General features: G+C 38.4%; 1 protein-coding gene across 4 annotated transcripts in view; it reads right to left on the bottom strand.

Annotated features, from left to right (window-relative positions):
• Nucleotides 1-387: 387 nt before the first annotated feature.
• The window catches only part of SGCG (sarcoglycan gamma), a 123,253-nt gene continuing 101,373 nt past the window's right edge, over nucleotides 388-22,267 (bottom strand). For all 4 annotated transcript variants that reach the window (XM_030465344.1, XM_030465327.1, XM_008502328.2 and 1 more), the window contains 2 exons: nucleotides 5,566-5,689; nucleotides 388-4,116 (listed from right to left, as the gene is read on the bottom strand). In XM_030465344.1, the coding sequence (XP_030321204.1) occupies nucleotides 3,943-4,116; nucleotides 5,566-5,689 (298 nt within the window). In that variant the 3' untranslated portion in view covers nucleotides 388-3,942. The remainder of the gene's footprint in view (nucleotides 4,117-5,565; nucleotides 5,690-22,267) is intronic.

Consider the following 22,267-nt stretch of genomic DNA (forward strand, 5'->3'; position numbering starts at 1 on the left):
TAGTAAAAAAAAAAACAACTTGACAGCCTATGTTTTGTTTGAAGAAGGCACACATTACCTGGAGATGTTTGTGAATGAGTTTTTCACCAAAACTGTTTGTCTTTGGTTTCCTTTCTGGATAATTACTTCAGTAGTACTGGCATAATTTTTGCTTACTTTTATCTACTACAGATGAAGACAGGAATTCTAGATGTCCAAGGAAACGTAATTGTAAAGCCTTTTTTAAATTCTGGGAAATAACGTTTTGGCTGGGGCAAAGATTTTTGTTAGTATTTCTACATAACGTACATTTCACATTCTTACAAGTCTTGGGAAAATAATCCTGTTTTTAAAATGAAAATATTAATTTAAGCTGTGTTTCGTTTGAACACAAAAGGAGAAGCAGACTTTTAAAAATGTATAAAGTTTATTCAAAATTCAGTTTTCAGTAAATTCTTGCAATTTCCTTTTGCATAAAGCTATAGAAAGGGAGACAAATACCAGTACTAAAGGACTATGAAATGGAAACAAAGAGGGTTGTGTTTGGGCAGTCACCAATAAAGTTTTACTACCATTTGATATTTTTACTTTTCCACTGTGTAACAATCCCAACCAGTGACAGGAACTGCAATAAATAATTAATTTTGAGGGAAAAAAATATGCAAACAATACAGTTCACTATGCTGCGTAGTGGTTTTTTTGTCTCCATTGGGATAACGTTTTTGAAAATAAACTGAAGTATGTACTCTCATTTCCCGTGCTGTAGTTTTTTGTTAATCTGGAACTATTTTCTGAAATTTGATTCAAGTAGAGACAATAATTTTGAAGTATTGAGGAGAGATGGAAAGACATTTATACGTAGATATCAGAAATTAGAATTTAGTGATGTATAAACTATACTGAGTTTAACAACAGTTCAGATTGTAGCATCAGTGGATTACACTATGGTAACTTTAGCATAAAATGTGTTGCTTCACTAAATTCAGCTAAAAAAAAATAATCCCAAAAATGTTCTTCAGTGACAGCAGTCACTATCCATGCTTTAAAAAGCCTGTACAACTTCTATAATGCAACTATATTTCCAATGTCGATTTCAGCATACTGAAAACAACAAAGTTTAAAGCACGAAGAGGGACAACCTAGTGATTTGGATGATGGCAGAACTGGGGATATGCCAGATCTGTTTAATTTTCTCTACTACTCAAAATCCGCCTGTGAACTGAGGCAAATCCAAAAGGTTCATCTCCCCAAGAGAGGCAATAGTTATGGCAATGTCTAACTGAGGTGCCATAATGCTTCCTAGTGTTACTGGCCAGGGAACTGCACCCTGATTTTGTTAGCTGTATATACCACAGCGTTGTAAAAATGTTAACTAAAATGGAGCAACTTCTATGCAAGAAGCTGCAACAGAATTGGCTTCCAAGTAGGTTACTCCTACTGGATTCAATCTCTTGCTCTGTATGAACCAGTAAATCCCATTGGAAAACAGGTCTCCAAAACAACATCTTAAAATGCACAAGCTAAAATGCCATATTTCCACTGCCAGCAGAATAGGCAGATTGTAACTAATGTGCTTATTTACAGCAGCTGGATAATTGTAGAGATTAGATTAGGTGACCGAATACTTTGGCACTGCAGGGAAGTGGGCACATGTTCCTTCATGTCAGAAACATAGGTCTGATGAAAACTCAAATGCCTTTTAAATTAGAAAGCTGCTGAATTCTCTAAGGACTTGAAGTCCTAGTTTTGCAGTTGTACAACACCTGTAAGTGACCGTAGACATTACAGCCCTCCAGGTCACTTGTAGCAGCAGTTTTTAGGTGTGTGACACATGAAATGGAACTTGCTGTTCTTTATTTTAAAGCAAATGCTTTCTATCCTGTGAATAAGATGAGTCTGCTCACAATCTGGCTTCCAAACCTTGGAATCATCTAAACTGACTTTAAAGGAATGCTGAAGACAGGTTTCTGTTAAAGCCCTCAGCTGCAGGCTTCTTTGTAGTAGAGAGAGAGAGCTGAGAGAGACACTTCAGAGATACAGTTGCAGAGTAGAGATTTATATTCCTCTTTTTAGGGCCAAGAGCCCTGGACTCATTGCTGTAGGTAGATGTCTAAGCCCAGGAAAAGGGAATTTCAGAAATAGAAGCTGTGTGGCTTCCTACTTCTCTTAGGCAATGCATTTGCAATCATAGCTGTCTCCAGAGAACATGAGTGACCTCGATTTGCTTGCTTGATTTGCCTGAAGCTCAGCTTAAGCACCTCTCCTACTTTTCCTGCTGAAGCTCTTCTAGCTTGCATTAATTGCTGAGGGCCCCACCCTGCTAATGAAGGGCAATTAAAGTATTGTTCATTAGACTCTTGGATAAATTACAAAGGCAGCCCTAGAGGCAGGGACTACCCAGGGCTTTACCACAGTCTCAGCACTTAACTGGGGGCTCTTTCTCCACTCTGCCTTTTGTAGGTATCTGGGATCATAATTGAGTGGGGGGTTTCTTTGCTTATCCAGAACTGAAGCAAGTTTTAAAAAATGGCATAGTCTTAGCTATTACTTTTTAAAAATTATTATTTTTTTTTTTTACTTTTATTCTCCTGATTAATGGTTGATGGTTCTTTTCTCTGAAGGATGGATACTCTATGGTATAATAATGATCATGTGTTAGAATCTTTCTCTAAATAGACAGCAAGGCACTATGTGATAGCAGCTCTCCAACTGGGGTAATAATATCTAGTATATACAAAACAGCATCAAAGCAGTTACAAACCCATGAGGTTTAAACAACAGACTAGTAAATACAAATTCTGCTACCCAGAGGTGTGCTATTTATTATTTGTGTTCAGTGCCACACTGTACAGGAGAATGAGTCTGTCTGAGTCTGTCACTGTGTTTCCCTACAAGGTAAATAAATGGTTTGTCAACTCTGGTGAGCATTTACTTTGTATCCAAAGTTCTAATGTAAAAAATAATTATGGGTAGTTTTACTTTCTCATTTTGTGATGGAGTTCCACTGACAGGTTCAGAAATACCAGTCAACAGCTGCAGATGGAAACAAAACAGTCCTTTTAATTGATTCATGTGGGCTGCAAAAAAGGATTTTTTTCCCCACTGTTGAAACAGTTCCTTGTGTCAGACAATCTGGAGCCACATAAAGGATTATTTTTTTTTTTACTAGGCCAGCTGGCAGAGCAAATTGCTTGTTGAATTAACATGTCCTAAAATATAAAAGGGGTTAAATGAGTACAATGAAACAGACAGTACAACAAACTATTGCTATTATAAAATATATAACATATTTCTCTGTTGTATAGTGAACAGTTCTGAGTCACAGGGAGGTATAAATGACTCCTGGTGCTTTTTGCCTTAGTTACTTTTAAATTAATCTGAGTAATTAGCAAATCAGCATATTATGATGCCAAATTAAACCAGAATGCTATTAGCAAATTAATGCCTTTTACACAGAACTTGTACAAATATCACATTTTTCATATCTTCTGTTATTGCAAGAACAAAATTGCATAGACCATTTTCTGGCACTTTCTAAATCTCCCAAATAATGCTTTGCCTTGTTCAAGTAGTTCCCTCAATTTAATTTCACCCACTAATGAAGCAAGTGTAGTGAGAGAAAAAAAATATGGAGTTCAAAAATATGAACAATGACATAATCATCTGACTGAATGGTAGTTCAGCAAGGGAACATATTCCTTTTAACATTTTTTTAATGCTCTCTGTAAGGCTGTTTTGAAAGTGTCACTGACAGAACTTTTAATTTGATTCAAGTCATTCTTCTGAAGTTGAAATGTCACTTGTGCTCTTCTTTCCCTTTCACCCTGTAGTCCAAAATTGTAGATACAGATTTGCTTCCTAAAATGAAGTACTTTGTTTTTAAAATGCTGAAAATTCTGCTTTCCCTTTAGCAATAATATAAAGACTAGACTAGCAAGGAGGTGTGTGGCCTTTTCTGGTGCCTCACTGGCAGACACGGCTGTATTCTTGGCAAGTGGAGCCCACACCGGCCACTGACAAGTAGAGCTTTCCATCCGGACAGACGCAGATTTCATAAAGCCCCTGAGAAATCCCGGATCCACCCCTCGTACCCTCAGGCAATTTGGGCAGTCGTACAGTTTCAGCATCAAGCAAAAGCTGCATGAGAGAAAGCAGGACAGAGAGGCTGGTTACAGGTAATAAGGTAACAGTGTGCCATAAAGCAACCTGACTATGTCTAGGCAGTGGCTTAAGAATATCCTTCTACCCAGACCTGTCACACACAGAGCTGCTCTAAGTTCCAGGCTCTTGGCAGACACTGAAACAAGGGACAGGGATAAGCTGGTGCCCATCCTCTTCCTTAGCAGAGACCTCATGAAGTGCAACACAGCCAAGTGCAAGGTCCTGCACATGATTTGGGGAAGTCTCAAACATGGATACAGGCTGGGTGATGAGAGGACAGAGAGCAGCCCTGTGGAGAAGGACTTGGGGGAACTCAGTTTTCACTCAAGAATGAAAAATTGAGTATGAGCTGGCAATGAGTGCTAGCTGCCCAGAAATTCAAACATATCCTTGGCTGCATCAAAAGAAGCATGACCAACAGGTCCAGGGAGGTGATTCTCTCCCTCTACTCCATTCTGATGAGACCTCACCTGGAGTAATGTGGTCCATGGGATCCCCAGCATAAAAAACACAGAGACCTGCTTGAATGGGTCCAGAGGAGGGCCATGAAGATGATCAGAGGGCTGGAGCACCTCTCCTGTGCAGACAGGCTGAGAGAGTTGGGGTTATTCAGCCTGGAGAAGAGGAGGCTCCAGGGAGACCTTACAGGGGCCTTCCAGTGCCTAAAGGGAGGCTACAGAAAAGCTGGGGAGGGACATTTTACAATGGCATGTAGTGATAGGGAGAGGGTAGAATGGTTTCAGACTAAAAGAGGGTAGATTCAAATTAGGTATTAGGAAGAAATTCTTTCCTGTAAGGGTGGCAAGAGACACTGGTACAGGTTGCCCAGGGAGGCTGTGAATGCCACCTCCCTGGAAGTGTTCAAGGCCAGGCTGGATGGGCCTTTGAGCAACCTGATCTAGTGGAAGGTGTCCCTGCTGAAAATAGGGCCAGCTGTGCCATCAGGTTAAGGATGGACATAGACCTTAGTCTGGAGTTCATCTGTGTAAGAACTGGCACTGTACAGCCTGGCAGAGGGGATAAATAGGCTGCTGCATGTCATGTGCTGTTGCTGACAGGCAACTCTTAATGATGGCTCCAGATCTCCACTCCTTAATTTAGCAGCTCTGGGGCTATGTCTACCTCTGGGCCAAGGACCCTGCTGGGGTGCCTGGGGATCACTGTGCTAGCAGGGAGCTGAGCGCTATCAGAGTTTTGCTAGAAAGCATTTCTGTAAGCTGATACAACATTGTGTCAACTGGTAGTGTTATGTAATCTGATGCATAAACAAAAGTCTTATTACTGGCATGGTTAATATTGATACCTTGTCTTCTAAAATCTGAGGAATTAAAGTAACCAAACTTGAAAAAAAGATTTGGAAGTCACTAATTATAATGAGATCACAATTTCATCCATAGTTATGGCAACAGAAGGGTGTGTACTCACCACACCATCACTGCTGTGTAGTTTGATATCCATCTGGGAAAGAGCTTCAATATTCCCAGCTTGTGCTTTGATATTAATTCCTCTTGGTGCATCCATGCTCAAAGATCGAGTTGGTGATTCCAGCCTGAAAGCAACAGAAGGAAATCTGACAGTTGCACATTCTCATATGTTCCTTTATTTTTGAAAAGTAAGTAAACTTTAAGCAAGAACTTGAAGGATCTTGCCGAAGGTAATAAAAAAGATGTAGCTTCTTTTTACTTCAGGCAGACTTGAAATATAAGCAGCTACTTAAAAACACCAAAGTATCCCAAAAGAAAATTATAGAGGGATTCATAAAAGAAATGCTAGGAATAATTTCAGAGATAATGTCAAATTATTTCAGGAAAGTGGTAATTTATTCTTTAAAACTAAAACCTATTTTTAGGTTCTTTAGTTTGAATTTATTTTCATTTTTGAAAAAATAAGATATTTAAACTACTACAGTTAGTTCGGTCTGGTAGTTTTTGAACCTACAAGAGTTTTTACACTGCTGTCAGTCAGACCAAGAGTTCATTCAGGGGGTGTGTGTGTTATTTAACTAGATGGCACCTGAAACTTGAAAACCAGCAACTTCGTTTGAAATAAAAACTGTACTAACAGAAAGTTGCAAACCTTACAGTGCCACAAGATGGCAGAAAGGCACCACATTAGCTGAATAATCACTTTGCTGGGTCAGCTGTGCAGGATTAATGATTTTTATATTTCAAAGAGATAAAGCTTTGTTTCTTCAGTATTTTTGTAACATTTCCAGGACAAGCAGCAGGGACAGAAGTACTAATTAAATATCATGAGAAGGAAAGAAAAAGTCTGCTCAGCAACAAGTGAATGTTTATATTGCTTCTCTTGACCCTTACCTAGAACTGCTTCACCTGTAGACACTGAGAACAGAGCAGGATCAGAGTTGATACATAATGGTTTTGTTCTAAAATACTAGCTTACCCTTCCTGGTGACACCAGCCTGAATTTTTTGGTATCAGTCAACATTAAAGCTAGAGTAAGTCAAGCAAGCAGTGGTCCCAATTCACTTGACATCCATGTTTACCTTCTCTATTCTGTATGTTCCCTGGACATGTATAAAAAAAAATACGGGCTTTGTCCGTAATGTAGAACTCAGCCATTTGACCCTGTGTGTGTGTGTGTGTGTTTATGTCTGTATGTGTGTGTGTTTATGTCTCTGTGTGTGTGTCCATACCTATGCAATACACTCTCCCAGCAGATGCTGTGCTGGCTTCATGCCTGCTCAGCTGCTGCTGATGTGGGTAAGGGAGGAACTGTGCCCCAGCAGGTCCTTTCCTAGCTGTATGTCAAAGAGTGAGTCTAGATGCTGATTGCCAATCACATGCCAAAAGAATCAAACAATTTCACACACACTCCTGATGTAGCTGTCTGATCAGACAGCTTTTATTTCCAGTTACTTCATTAAAACTAGAATTTTAAAGAAGTCAGTTTGTGATTATGAGAAAGTTGTATCTTAGAGTTCTAAAGAAGCTAAACCCAGCTGATAATTTAAAACCTAAACCCATGATATCTGAGCATAGTCATGCACAGTCATTGCAACTTCTTTTTTTATCCCCAGATCTGCAAATGACTCAGGCAACACTGGCTTATCACTGCTGGCCAGAAGTAGCTGAAGATGCTATCTTCTTTGATCTGCAAAAGTCCCTTCCAACCCAAACCATTCTACAACTCTGTATTTCTATGATCTGCCTCCCCCTGACATCTCCCGACTTAGTCACCTTTAATTAGTTTAACCTGCAGGTTGATAATTTAAATTCCTCACAATGGATAAATGCATCCCAGTTCCTATTAGGATCATATGCCTAAAATAATTTGATGCCTTATCCCATGACTCTGAGATGGCACAAACTTCTGTCACATATGTTGGGTAGAAGGGCACAGGATGAGTCTGTTCTGTATCAGACATCCAATATAATATTACTGATCTTTATCAAGTAGTGTTTGTTATTTAGCAACTTTTCTATGACTTTTTGCTTTAGATCCTTATAGTTCTATGAAATCCTGATCTATGTGGAAGGTCTGTTTCATGGGAATATTTTTGATGCACGTTTGTATGCACTATACAATGAAAGACTGATCAGTTTATATTTTCAATATTTACCATTTATTATACTTTCATAAGTCAGTGTCAATGTAGTTGATTATAACTGCTGTCATAGTTTGATTTAGCAAGAAGTAATACATTGTGAAATAGCTCCTGGTTTATGGGGTTTTTGTGAAGCTTTTTACCTCTGTAAGTAAAATATACATAGTTGTAATTTTTCATTCTGAAGCTGTATTGAATCTTACAAGGAGGCAGACTGGGACAGATTTTAGAAGAGCATGTCAGACCAGGAGTTTGAAAAGCAACCAAACACTGGAGAAATGTCTTACTTTCTACCAAAACTCATTCTGGCAAGAAGCCTACAGACTTTGGAAGCATTTACAGATTTATGGCATGGCTTACATATAATTTAAATTACATGGCAGGATTACATTTGCTACATTAATCACAATCCTCCATTTCTGCTGGTTTTATACACAGGTTGCATTTCTACATTAACCACAGGTGGATTTACCTAATTAAGTAAAACATTGGAGCTTCCAGGAAATGGAAACTGCATTGAAGCTTAAGCAGTGATTTTTAAAGCCTTCTGGAACTATTATGTGTGAAATTTTAGCAAAGGCAACGTTCAGTAACACTAATGATGTGTTTCTTCATAGAGCATTCAAAGGTTCAGTACCTCAAATCCAGATGTACTAAAAGAGAAACAGGTACCTAGTGTAGAAACATGACTGAGTTTCCAACTGACTTAAGTGAAACATGATTGAGAATCTCGACTTTGAATGACTCTTCTTAGACTCCATTTGGTCCTGAAGATATATGACTCTCTCAGCCCTTTAAACAACCACCTTAAATTCAACTAAAATTCTTCAGTTCTTCTTCCTCAGGAACCTCCAGTTTGTCACTGATGGGCAGGTTTGGACTTCTCTGGTATGCTTAAGTGTCTGGGGATCACAGAACTGCCTTAGCAGAAAAGATGACTGATGGAGCTATTTCTATGAACTCAGGATGTCTTGGAAAGATATGAGTAGGCATATCCACAGAATGTGAAGCAATGGAAACTGTATCTAGGCCCCCTTGCAGAAAAGGTATTTCGCTTTGCTTTCCTTCTACCTGATTCCTACAGTCACACGGTGCAGGGAAACTGCACAGTATCAGAAGTAATGGGTGGAGGAGCAAGTGGTCCCTGACAGTATTTCAAATATTTCTTTATATATATATATATATAATAAATATTTATGAGGTGGAGGATATTGGTCCTCCAGCAGTCCATTGCAACTAAAACAACCAATTACATGGAATATGATATTTTTGTCCCTGCCTTCTTCCTTGGTAAGATAGTTCCAGAACTGTCTTGGCTGGCTGCCAAGGAAATATGCTACTGAGATGTGTGGAAGAATTCATGAATGACTGTATGAAAATCTTTTGATGGAACCTGTACAGCATTCAGGCTCAGGATCTGAAATGATCCCAACACCCTAAAGGCTTAGAGATCTTTACCTTTCCCTATAAGCATGCCGCTAACTTCTGGCAATACCAGATCAGAAGAAATTGCTCATTTGGCTGTTTCAGGATGATGTGACCCTTTTAAACACTGATAGGAACATGAGGGGGGTTCAGGCAGAACCTCAGTGCTGGCCAGTTCATAATCCCTTTTCATTAAGAATTGAAATTGATATTGATTTTTATGGGAGTTCATAAAATATACTATTCCATCCCCTCCACTTCTCTAATTGTTCAATCTTCCTCCCGCAGTGCTTTAGCATAATTATAAGGATTCCTGCAAAAAGGTCAAATAAATATATTATTAAGGTTTAAGAACAAAGTAATATGAGGGGGTAGAAGACAGTGAAAGCCCTTTATTTCTGCCAGTTGGTCTGTCGGATGAAAGATGCTGCTTCACACTTGATCCTCAGCACTGATATGGAAGCATGTGTGGGAAACACAGTATTAGAGGAACAATTGAAGAATCTGAAGAAAAAAGAAGAGGTACAGAAAATGTAACTCAGAAGAGCTGAAGCTGGAATAATGGTACTTGGTCCACTGGTGTGTATTTGCATATTGTTCTTCTTTCCATTGAACTTCCATGAAGATGCTAAATTAAACCTGATGACCTCATAAGGCTGCCTCCCACTTTTCTGAGTACACAGCTGTTTGACCCACCTCTCAGTAAACAATCTCGATGGCTTTTCACAGTTGGAAAACACTATTTAAAAATTAAGTGCTTTGACTAAACTGTTCCAAGGCCAAACAAAACCGTTCTAAAGAGTTCAGTGGGGCTGTCAGCTATGCCACTGACGCTGTGATCCTGCAAGCCTGCACTCCTGTGAAAGTGAGCACTCTGCAACTCTGCCTTTGCATGTCTACTTCCAAGACCAGGCTCATCTTTTCCTAAGATAATGAAGATACATAACTTTTCATTCCTACTATATTTTCTTGAGAGAAACAAGTAAAGTTAGAATTGCAATTGCTAAAGGTCTTATTACAGCCTGTAAAGATGCAGAAGCTATGAGGCTACACAAGGGACAAGCTGCAAAAATGGGGCATAGACCATCAGATGATGTTGTCAAATACCCAAATGCGCTTTTTTGTATTGTTAAGTAAGGAAGAAACCCTCGTATGCCTCTGGTGTGAAGAAAGAAGTCTTGCCATGAACACATGTGCTTGAGTTCAAGTCTGAGTTTAAAAAGGTACAAGTGGAAAAGAAATTAAATTAGGCAGTTTTGGAGGTCATGGTACAAAGAAAGAATACACAAGGCAAGAAATGAAGGAATAAAAACATGAGGAAAAAAAAAAGGAGGGGAAAAGGAGAATCTTTAACCTGTCAAGGAACTAATGTCTTGAAAGTCAAAAAAAACCCCAAAACCCAAAACCCAACCAAAAACTAAAAACAAGCCACAACCAAAAGGATCCTGTGTGCTTAATTGGCCTTGGTTCTCTGGAGGTGTCTACTTTCAGCTCTGCTCTTTGAGTGCACATTAACCTTTAAAATGCAATAGGAGTATATTAGCTTTTTGATTAGTCTGAAAGCAGACTAATTCACTGGCAACACAGCTAGACATTGTAAGAGAGTAAACCATAGCCAAGAGTATGCTCTGGTTGCACAGGAAAAAGACATTTTCAGCATTTATTTATAGTCCAATATGTGGATTTTCAAGCCATATTCTCTCTTTCTGAAATGGATTCCTGTTGATATAAGCTGAGCAAAACTAAGGAGGAGTTGTAGAGGTAGATAGAGAGCAGCAGGTACGTACTAAGTTGGCTGTCAGTTCCTGCCCATATTCACCTATTTCCCAGCAGATTTCTGCTTGGAGGGCAGGGACATGGGAGAGCAATCAGGCTGTAGCAGGAAGAATATGATCACCCAAAGATATGGATCTTGGTGTTCTGCCTTCTGATAGCTCTTACTGAATGTCAAAAATACAAAATATTAGTGACTCATTAAATCTTCCCTGATCAGTTCTGCACAGTAATGGAAACAGCAGTTACTGGATTTGACATAATTACCGTGATTCTACTAAGTGCTGAATGATTTTTTTTTTCTAAAATGTCCCGGTTTTCTTCACACGTATTGAATTTGTTCATTTAAAGGTGGAATAATTGCTTCCTTCCTGGATAATTCTGTCTTCCACATTTCTTTGATTCACTTTGATATGCTAAGTCTGAACTTCATAGAATTAAGCTAAATGAAAAAAAAATTGACTGAAAAACAGCATCCATTTTCCCATCAAGTCCATTACTTGGTCAACATTTACATAACATCATCCCAATTCTTGTAGCTTAATTGAAAAGAAACCATTTGGTGCCAACAACCCCATGCACTTCTACAGGATTGGAGAAGATTGGCTGGATCTGGCAGAAAAGGATGTGAGGGTGTTGGTTGTCAGCCAGCTCAACATGATCCAGCAGTGTGCCCAGGTGGCCAGGAAGGCAAACAGCATTCTGGGCTACATCAGGAATAGTGTGGCCACCAGGACCCCGGAGGTGATTGTCCCTTCTGCACTTGGTGCTGGTGAGGCCAGACCTCAAATTCTGTGTTCAGTTTTGGGCTCCTCGCTACAAGAAGGACATTGAGGTGCTGGAGCATGTGCAGAGAAGGGCAATGAAGCTGATGAAGGGTTTAAAGAACAAGTCTCATGAGAAGTGTCTGAAGGAACTGGGGTTTAGTCTGGAGAAATGGAGACTGAGGAGGAAGACTTTCATAGAAGCCTTATTTTTATTTGCAAAGGTAAGAATCATAGAATCATAGAATCATAGATTCTTTATCTCTCTCTACAATTACCTGAAAGGAGGTTGTAGTGAGATGGGTGTTGGTCTCTTCTCCCAGATAACTGGTGATAGGATGAGAGGAAATGGCCTGAAGTTTTGCCAAGGGGAGGTTCAGAATGGATATTAGGAAAAATTTATTTACAGAAAGAGTGGTTAGGCATTGGAACAACCTGCCCAGGAAAGTGGTAGCAGCATCATCCCTGGAGGTGTTCAAGAAACATGTGGACATGGCACCATAGACATAGCTTAGTTTGCTTGTAGTGTTGGGTTGATGGTTGGACTTGATGACCTTAGAGGTCTTTTCCAACCTTAATGCTTCTATATTTCTGTGATTTTCCCAGAGTTTTTGCTCCTGGGATTTTCCTGTAGGATACATATTCTGTCTCAGTAAGACTAATGTCAATATCTTTAGCTCCCTTACACTGGATCTCAAGTTGGTCTATTATTTAAGCTACAATGAAATATGCAAAAAAATTTTCATTAATAAAAATTAAATAAAAATTATGTAAAATTAAAAAAGAACTTTTTTTTGCAGCCCTAGATACACATCAGATATGCATTTAGATATGCACAAGTATTTGAAGAAGAGATTCAGATAACTGATAGCCATGAAAGCATTGAAATTCTCAGAAGTCTTTAGTGAGTAAAAGACAGCTATTGATTTTTACCAACATAGAAAGAAAAGACACTTATTTTAGGTAAATATGATGGTGTTATGACTTTCCTGAAAAGATGTAGTTCTAGCGTGGCCAGGGCCTTGAATCTAATTATTATTTTGGAAGGGCTCGGTACCAGACCCAGTAGTTGGGTCAGTAACAGTAGGAATACACCCAGTAACTGGCAGCATTTGCTAATCCTGGTTATAAGGCTATATAAACTATGATTAATGATTCAGATGAAGTTATGCAGCACAGGGTTACAAGTGGAAAAGCTTCACTTTGGGATTTGAAAATTTCTCAGCACAGTGTGTGGCCTTGTTTCTTATGATGAATTTTCATTTCTTCAGACCTTACGCAAGCATGGCATAGTCAGTAACTGCACAGCTTCTCTAAACAAATACAGTTGCTCATAGTAAGGAGTACAGGTGGTCCCCTGGGCACCCCCCAAAACGAATACAGAAATAGCACTGCTAGGTCATAATTAATCTGATCCATATTACATGTCTCCATTAGGATAAATAACATTCCCTAACAGTACCTGTTGCCTTGCACAAAGAAGTGATGAGATCTGATGTAGACAGCTACACTCTAGATGTCTAAATGAGTTGAATGAATCTCACCTGAAGTATCTGCCCAAGCAGTTGTAAACCCCTGGGGCCAGGCTTCAAGTGTGTAGTCTCTCTGATAACATATCTCTGTGGGTAGTTTGTGGGAGAATGCCTTCCCACTTCAGTGAATGAATGAATCACAGAATTACAGAATCTTTCAGGTTAGAAAACAGCCTTGGGATCAAGTCCAACCATCATCCCTACTCTACAAAGTCCTCCCCTAAACACCACATCTAAATGACCCTTGAACACAACCAGGGATGGTGACTCAACCACCTCCCTGGGCAGCTTATTCCAGTGTCTGACCACTCTTTCTATGATTTTTTTTTTCCTAATGTCCAGTCTAAACCTACCCTGTTGCCTATTGAATCCATTCCCTCTCGTTTTGCTGCAAATTATCTGTGAGAAGAGACCAGCACCAACCTCTCTACAACATCCTTTCAGGTAGTTATAGAGAGCGATGAAGTCTCCCCTCAACCTCCTCTTCCTCAAATTATAAAGTCCCAGCTCCCTCATTTCTGCTTGCAGGGAGAAGGCATTTCTAAATCTGGATGAGCATCTGAGATGCATCTGATTACTCTGGGCACACAGGGGTACTCTAGGTTTGGACTCTGTTGTATGAATACAGCCTGAATATGTAAGAGCTGAATGGTAAACAGAAATGGGTGCTGAATTACCATCTGAATCACACACATGAACAATAAAGCAATCATTTAACATCAGTCAGTGTTAGATGAGTTTGGTTTTTGTTTTTTATCCCTATTCTATATGTATAGGAAGTGTGGTTGATTTTTAAATAAGTGGGGTTTTTTGTTTGGTTGGTTTGGTTTGTTTTTTTGCCTCATATTTTAAAAATGATCAAATAATCAAGGATAGAGGGCATATCCCTACGGCAATCCAATCCTTTTGGGTACCATTCTTAAATGTTGGAGAGCATTCGCTGCTCTTGAAGATGTTAACTGTTAAGTTCTTCAGCATACTGTCCTTTCCTATAATTCAAATTTAAGAAAATGTCATCATATTTTATTTCTTGAAATAGCCTGTGTTCCAAGTTTGTTCTGTATTTATGTTGTAAATCTGAAATGAGTGGCAAGAGATGATTCCAGCAAAGCTCAGTTACGACATTCTGAATTCAAGGGAATTGTTCAGCATATGCACAGCAGGCAACAATGCTGCTTATGGCTTAGGGGTGATCTCTGTGCACAAGCACTATTGCAAAGCCAGATTTGGATAACAGATGTTTCCAGTTCCCAAGGTTTTAGTTAACAGAACTTATTTTATGTAAGCAGTTAAAAATTCTAGGAAAACAAGAACTATTTGCTTCTTAAGAAGAGAATAAAATAGTGCACAGTTTTAATGGTACTTTGAAAAGACTATAGAAGAAATTTAAAACAACATTTATAACCTACTGAAATCATAGCAGATGATTCCTACAGTGTAATTATTTGTTTACTAAATATTGAAGTGGTTTTGCCTGCTTGTCCTCTATCACTCAATGCAGAGATGTTGAAGGAATGAAGACAGAAGGACAGAAGATCACAAATGAGATGATTAAAATAGAAGCTTTTCTCAAGACTGACACTTGTGATCAAGAGTGGTAAGCAAAGTTAATTCAAAAGCAGTCTCTGTGATGACCTCAATTTTATGATGTGCTGACTCTCCAAGTAATTAAAAATGGCCAAGGCCCCAGTGAATGTGATTGATTCTGGCGTATCACAGATGTTTCCAGCATGGCTATCTTTTTCACATCACTTTAATGATATTATGAAACAACTTACTGTATTATAAAGTTTTACTATCATATAATCCTTTTTGCATCACTGTTGTAAAAATCTGGTAAATATTCTCTGTATGAATCTTCATTTCCATATAATTATCTTCTGGGCTCAAATTTGTCATGCTTTTATATACATCTAGAAAAATTTTCTTTAGTATGGAAAAACATCAAAAGATTTCAAATAACTGGAGCTCCTCAGTATGTGCTGTTGATAGAATACACTTGTTCTGCATGAAAATAAACTCAAATTAAGATATCTTTGCTGACAAGCAGGTTATACCCTTCCCTTTTGTGATTCACAGTGGCTGAATGTGCCACACGCTCTTCAGATTCCTCACAACCGAAACATCACAACTGCACACACGGGCTGAGGGAGAGGGGAAAGGGCATGAGTAGTGACTGTGCACATGTACAATGTTTCTTGGAAGAACTGCTGTGATGAGGAAATGCTTTCCTTTCTTCCTGCAGAGTTTGCCACACAGATGTCCTTGTGGTGAGTGACTCCTGTTCCATGGCTCCCACCCACCTTCCTTGATATATGTGCAGACTGGTATGTAAATGAAAAATAATCTAAGGAATCCTCCACACAGCTCAATGTCACATCTTAGACCAGTGACAGCACAATCACAGACTAACAGAGAGAGCTCTAGGTGGTCATCTGCAAGGTGTCTATTGCTGTGACAATCATTAATGAAGTTTTCACAGTAGCTTGTGCTCTGGTGGAGTGTGCTCTAATCACTGATGACAAGTTCACTTTAGCAACCTCATCAAACAGCCTGACACTGTCAGGTACCCAAATCAACAGTGTAGGTGTAGAAATCAGAATGGTTTGGGTTGGAAGGGACCTTAGAGATCATCTGATTCCAACTCGCCCCTCATGGGCAGCGACACCTCCCTCTAGACCAGGTTGTTCAAAGCCCCATCCATTCTGGCCTTGAACACTTCCAAGGAGGGGGCAGCCACAACTTCCTTGGGCAACCTCTTCTGCTGTCTCACCACTCTCACACTAAGGAGTTTTTCCTAAATACCCAATCTAAATCTACCCTCTTTCAGTTTCAAGTTGTTCTTCCTCTTCATATCACAACAGATCTTTGTAAGAAGTTCCTCCCCAGCTTTTCTGTATGCCCCCTTCAGGTACTGGAAGGCTGCTATTTGGTCCCCCCAGATGAAGCCTTCTCTTCCTCAGGCTGAACAAACCAAACTCTCAGCCTGTCTTTCTAGGGCAGGTGCTCCAGTCCCCTGATAATTTTTGTGGCCCTCCTCAGGACTCACTCATGTTCTGTTTGTATTTGGGGCCTCAGAACTGGACACAGTACTTCAGGTGGGATTTCACAAGAGCAGAACAGAGGGGGAGAATCACCTCCCTCGAGCTGCTGATCACTTCTTTTGATGGTGTCCAGGATATGGCTGGCAATCATTAAATCATTACACCTTTGGTATTTGCACTACTGACTATGTAAAGCCATATATGGCTTTGTCGTAGCAGAAACAACTCCTATTGATTTTAATGGGTTAACTGACGTCTCTGAAAAACTGAAGCTTTAGGAAAAAAAAGCAGCCACCTGAATGGCTTAAGTGAGTCAGTTATGACAGTGGAGATAAACCTGACGTGTTCTAAGAGAGATCCTACCTGGAAAAAAACCTCCTAACATCGCTGCATGGGTTTCTTCTCCCACAGTTGCTAAGGTATCTATCTATAATTCACTGGTTTCAGAAGCCAGCAGTCTTTCTAAGCAAGGAATTGTTTGTAGGTGCTCAGGAGAGCATCTCTGACTGCCAGCACAGGCTCACAAGGAGATTCTGTTTGCACTGCTCAACAAATGTCCCTCCCAACTAAAGAGCAACAGAGCTGAGAGCAGGGCAGAGTCCCTCTTCAGACTCAGAATTAGAGAAGGCAGAATGATCTCACAAGCAGAGCTAAATCTGTCTCCTAAGGTCATATGGTCCAGATACACAATGAGATACCTGCCCTGCATTTTTAAACTACATTGCGATGAACAGAATTTTGCAAGAATGTGGGTGCACACAAATAGATAGAAATTTAAGAAAGCCAACAGATTTTACAAAGAAAATTCTTTTCACTTTAGGATTAAGAAAAATTTTCAAGCAAATCACTCCTTCAAAGAATATTAGATGTGAAATAGTACCCAGGCCTTTGCTAATAAGGTATTTTTAAATATCTGAGTTAGAAATGCTTCTAAAAAGCATTACATGATGTCCTGGATCATACAATCCTTCTAAACTATGTCTTTTCATAGAATGAATGGAGAGAAATTCTATAAGCTTTCAAAAGAAGTATTTGATGGTGTTCTTAGTTAACCTGAATGCAGTGAAGTATAGGAATGCAAATTTATACCTAACCAATTAATGCCAGGGCTCAAAAAACTACATTGCAAGTATAAGTAGCTTACTAGTCAGGGAGCAGAGATGCTTTACAAATACTGAATCATAACCTTAGGCTTACTTTTCTGTTATGTAATTAATTCTCTTCTGACTGACTAGGGTTTTGATTTGCATAATGAATTAAAAAAAAAAAATCACTGTACTTCCAATTAGTCAGCTGATATTTTTAGGCAATTAGAATGTAAGCATTAGTGCTACCCATATGATTAAACAATGATTTAACAGATTTTTTTTTTTACCCTGGTTGGCTTCTATATATATCTTTTTATATTTCCTTCATGATTCTTGCTCATACAGCCACAAAACACCACAACATCAGTTTCCAGCCTCTCTCACTGTCTTATTACACAGCTGAAACTTTGCTAATACTTGAAGTGCAAAAGGACATGATATTATCAATGGAAATAGAAACTTTAAAATTAAGACTTCAAAAAGAGTTTGAGGGAATCCATCATAATAAAAGTGTTGTTATTTGGGCGCTATTAAAGGGGACATAGTCTGGATATAGACGTATAACTATGCCCTCAAATTAGCAATGTCCTATAAGCCACAAGCTAGTAAATACATATTTTGACACTTTCAAGCACTGAACATAGGGATTCAATAAAAAGACACAATGCTTCTTAAATTATACATTAAAGTTAGATAGAATGCTAACATTATAAACTTACTTAAAATACATCTGTTTCCTTAGGAAATATTGAAATATTCTCAGGATATACCTTTAAACCACTACATATACCCATATTTGGATAACACATTATATATATATGTATATTTACAATCATAGTCTAACAAAAGTTGAACTTCTGGAACAGTGTCATCATTCCTGCTATAAAGCTCTACAAATCCAAGAAGGGTAGAATGATGTGGTTCATTTTTGACCTTGGATGTAAAACATCAGTTAAAGAACTGGCAAAACACCACAGACTGACTCTACTTATAATGATTTCCCACAGGATTTGTGCTCAGAAGGCAGAGTTGCTGGCTGTCAGAAATCCATATAGAGTAAACAAGAGAATAAAGCTTGTACTCATTTATGAGCATTAGATTCACTATGCACAGTATTCAGTCATATAAAGGGAAAGCTACTATTTTTGTGAGCACATTTCCAGAAGTTTGTGAAATTAAATGCTCAGTTCAGAGACATTTTTCTTGAGATTTAAACAATTTTGCTCATCCATTGCTTTCCCTTAGAAAACTGCAAGCCATGTAGATCAAAAGAAGTGAACAGTATCAAAATTACAAAACTGTGCATGACTTAAGTGTTATTTAAGGATATAAAATAAAGGAGGAATAGAATAATATGCTAAATAACAGTCTAAAGTGCTTTAATGATCAGAAAAACATGTTAACATCAGACTGGAAAAATATCTGAACTGAGACTTTTTACATGCAGATTGTTATTTGATAATTGGGCTTATAAAAGGGTAAGTGTGCTGGCATGAAACTCTGCATAGTATCAGAAAAGGCTACTTCCAGTACCCAAAATAAACCCTATAGTACAAGGGCTGTGGCCACTTTCATGGAGAAACACAGAAAAAGTAACAACTTCCATTCTGTTACAATATTGGAAATATAATATAAAATATAAATTATAATAGATATCATTATATCCAATATAGCATTATACGTAGTAGAAAACCTAATTGATTTTTTTAATCAACAAGGAACTATGAAGCATCAGTTCAATTCCCTTCTCATCTTGCAGGGAATGAAACTTGAATCTGCTACTTCTATTTACCAAGTGACAAAACAGGAGTAAAGAGCTGGACTGTAGCAATCCCTCTGTTGAAAGTCAGTCTCTGTACAACCAAGCAATCAGGCAAGAAACAGAGCAAATAAAGAGGAAATAACAGAGTGGTCAGGACATTCATCTGGTTCTTGCAGGGTTACTTTTAAAATCATAACTGAAAATCCTTGGTCTCCCCTGACTTGTGGCTGAATGTCCTGTACACAAGAATAATCTGTGCTTCCTCTTCCTTGCTCTCCTGTGTCCCATGCCCATCCAGAACAGGTCAGCCAAAGAAGATGTGACCCAGCAGACAGGCATTTGCTGCACATCTGCACCTGGAGGCTGTGTAGGCATTTGACTGTATCAGGCAAGGGAATTGTGGTGAGAAGGAGTTCAGACATATTTCTGTTGTCACTGATTACTACTGGTCAATTTTAAAGTTATCTCCTCAGTCATATTTGTCTGGGAAGAATATTTCCTTGATATATCCTTACATGTGTACACACCAATCAGATGTTTGTCGGATGTCTACACACAGGACCCTGTTTTTAGGTCTCCTCTGATTCCTACAGTCTTAACAAATTTTGTAAATGCAAACTAGGTATCTTACTTAGATGTAAGAACTTCAGGAAAGGAATTAAAAAGCAGGTAATGTTATTTTAAACCTAGGAGAGCTTCGGTTTTGAAATGTAGGTTTTGTTGATAGAATTCTTCCTACCAGTTGCAAGTAAGTGCTAGAACATTTTTTTTTTTCTTTATGGGCAAGTCATGAATTCAATCTATTAGTCTGAAAAGGACTCTATATGTTTGCCTCGAATTACAGAATGAAAAGAGAGTTACCGACCACAGTATAATTGCATTGCTCTGTCTCTATTACTTAGCTATAAAAGGAATGTTCTAACACACTTATCTCTTTGTTTTCAGAAAAGAGGACTATCTTGAAATTTGGCATTGGGACAGGAAAGCCAACAGAATGTGTAATTCAGGAGCCCATTTGTGTCATCTTTGTTTGTGATCCTGTCCTACCTCTGAATAACAGAGAATGAATGTGGCCCCCCTTCATATGACACAAGTTGAAAAGTTATGAGCATTAACAGCTTTCCAGGCACTTTCTTGAAACATGACACTATGTTTGAAGAAGATGGATTTTCTTGCGGTATATATATATATTTACATATTACATATATATTATATATATATACTTATATATAATGCTGCATACTGTGATACTTTATATAACATTCATCCAGCATATCACATTCACATGGCACAGCCCACCCAAATGAAGGAAAAACAGAGGAAAATAGCAGATTAATAAATGGTGAAAGTGTGGAAATAAGGCTTGAGGTGAGCAAATAGGTTATATTACCTGTAACTTGCTATGCACTACCTAAATCTGGAAGGAAGCTTATTAAAATTTAAAATAGAAAAGTAATACTTAAAATTGCATTTTAAATTTTCATATCAAAGTAGGCAGATTCCTGTATTTAACAGAGTGGAATGAAACAGGGTATCTATAAAGCATTACGAAATTGCCATTCACTGGTAAGCTTGTCTGAGCTCCTCTTCAGTGGAATGCACAAATTTTGTTTACACTGAGGTTTAAGATTACCCTTGAAAGTAACCTTTTTTCAGCATGAACTTTGTAGATTGTTCTCTCTGCCTACATCTTAACTTTGCATCTCCACTGCAGACAAATACATTTGCTTCTTGATCCTCCCCAGAAGCCCTCCATGGAATCACTGCCATCTCTACTTTAGGGCTTGACATTGATTGAGGGTGGTAAAGACAGCAAAGCAGAATTAAAGGAATCAGGGATTCTGAACTGCTCTGGGAAGGGCCTGCCAGGACACAGGTGAGTACTGTATACATTGCACAGCTTCATGCCCTGATATTCAGCATTTTTTTAGGCTTAAGCTAACTTGGTTTCTAGCGTGGGTATTGTGCAGCGCTGGATTTATGTCAACTGCCAATGTCAGTCTCCAGTGCCAGTGTAGGGCATGTAGGTACTTCCTTGACATAATAATAATTACTAGCATAACTTCTGTAAATTCTGGAAGAACTTGTACTTTCCACTGTTTTAAGCTAATTGACAACCAAACTGACTGGGATGTCTACAACTACTACACTTGAGCTCTGCTAACACATAGTAACTTTCTAGGTCAAAATATGCACTTATAGTTGACATGGTTCAAGTCACTGAACAGATAAGCCCACCACCCATGTTTACCAAGTTTACCACCCATGGTAAACTCATCCATTCAGGAGAACTTTATGAACACTGAATTAATCTCAATGCTTTTCAAATCATAGCCAATTTCATAAGCAAATGAAACACAACAGTAGTTGCATATAATTTGAACCAATGTATTTTTTTTTAAATTACGTGTGGATCAGAACTTAAAATGTGACAGAGCATAATGGCTATAGGATAAAACTAATAACTTTAAGCATATTAAATATTATTAATTGATGATACATTTGAAGGGAAGTAACAACCAAAGAAAATAATTTATATGTATCCAATTAAAATTTGAAGAGAGCTTCTTGACTTTGTAATTATAAAATTTGTTGTCCTACTTAATCAAACTTGAGATAATCACAGGAAATTACAAATTTACAACATAATGAATCCACTCCCTCCAGAACCAGATGATCATCACCATAATGCAGAATCCTACAACCTGGTCAAAGTCTGTCACATCCAAATTCTACCAGAGCAGAAGAAACCCATTTTCTAAAGCAGAGATCAGAATATTAAAACTAATGTCTTGAGCTCATTCTGTCTTCAAATGCAAGTGCAAGGTATCTTATTGTAAGCAAACCTTAAATATCTAGAAGAAAATTAAAATAAGTATCTTAATAGTTTCCCTTTCATTTGCCATTCTCCATTTGGAATTCACTCACTGGCATACAGACAGTGTTCCTGAAAGCTTTAATCATCTTTTGCTACTCCCTGTTAGTTACTCCTTTCGGAGAAGAAACACCAAGAATAGAAATTAGAAGACTGTATGAAAGGACAGGTATGAAAGCACAGAAGTATAGCTGTTCAAGAGATTCTCTTTCATTTCAAATCTTTCTTTGAATTGCCTTATAAAATGAAACATAACATGTTCATGAACAGAATGTAAATTGAGTTGATTATCTCAT

Source organism: Calypte anna, chromosome 1 (assembly GCF_003957555.1).
Source record: "Calypte anna isolate BGI_N300 chromosome 1, bCalAnn1_v1.p, whole genome shotgun sequence".
NCBI lineage: Eukaryota > Metazoa > Chordata > Aves > Apodiformes > Trochilidae > Calypte > Calypte anna.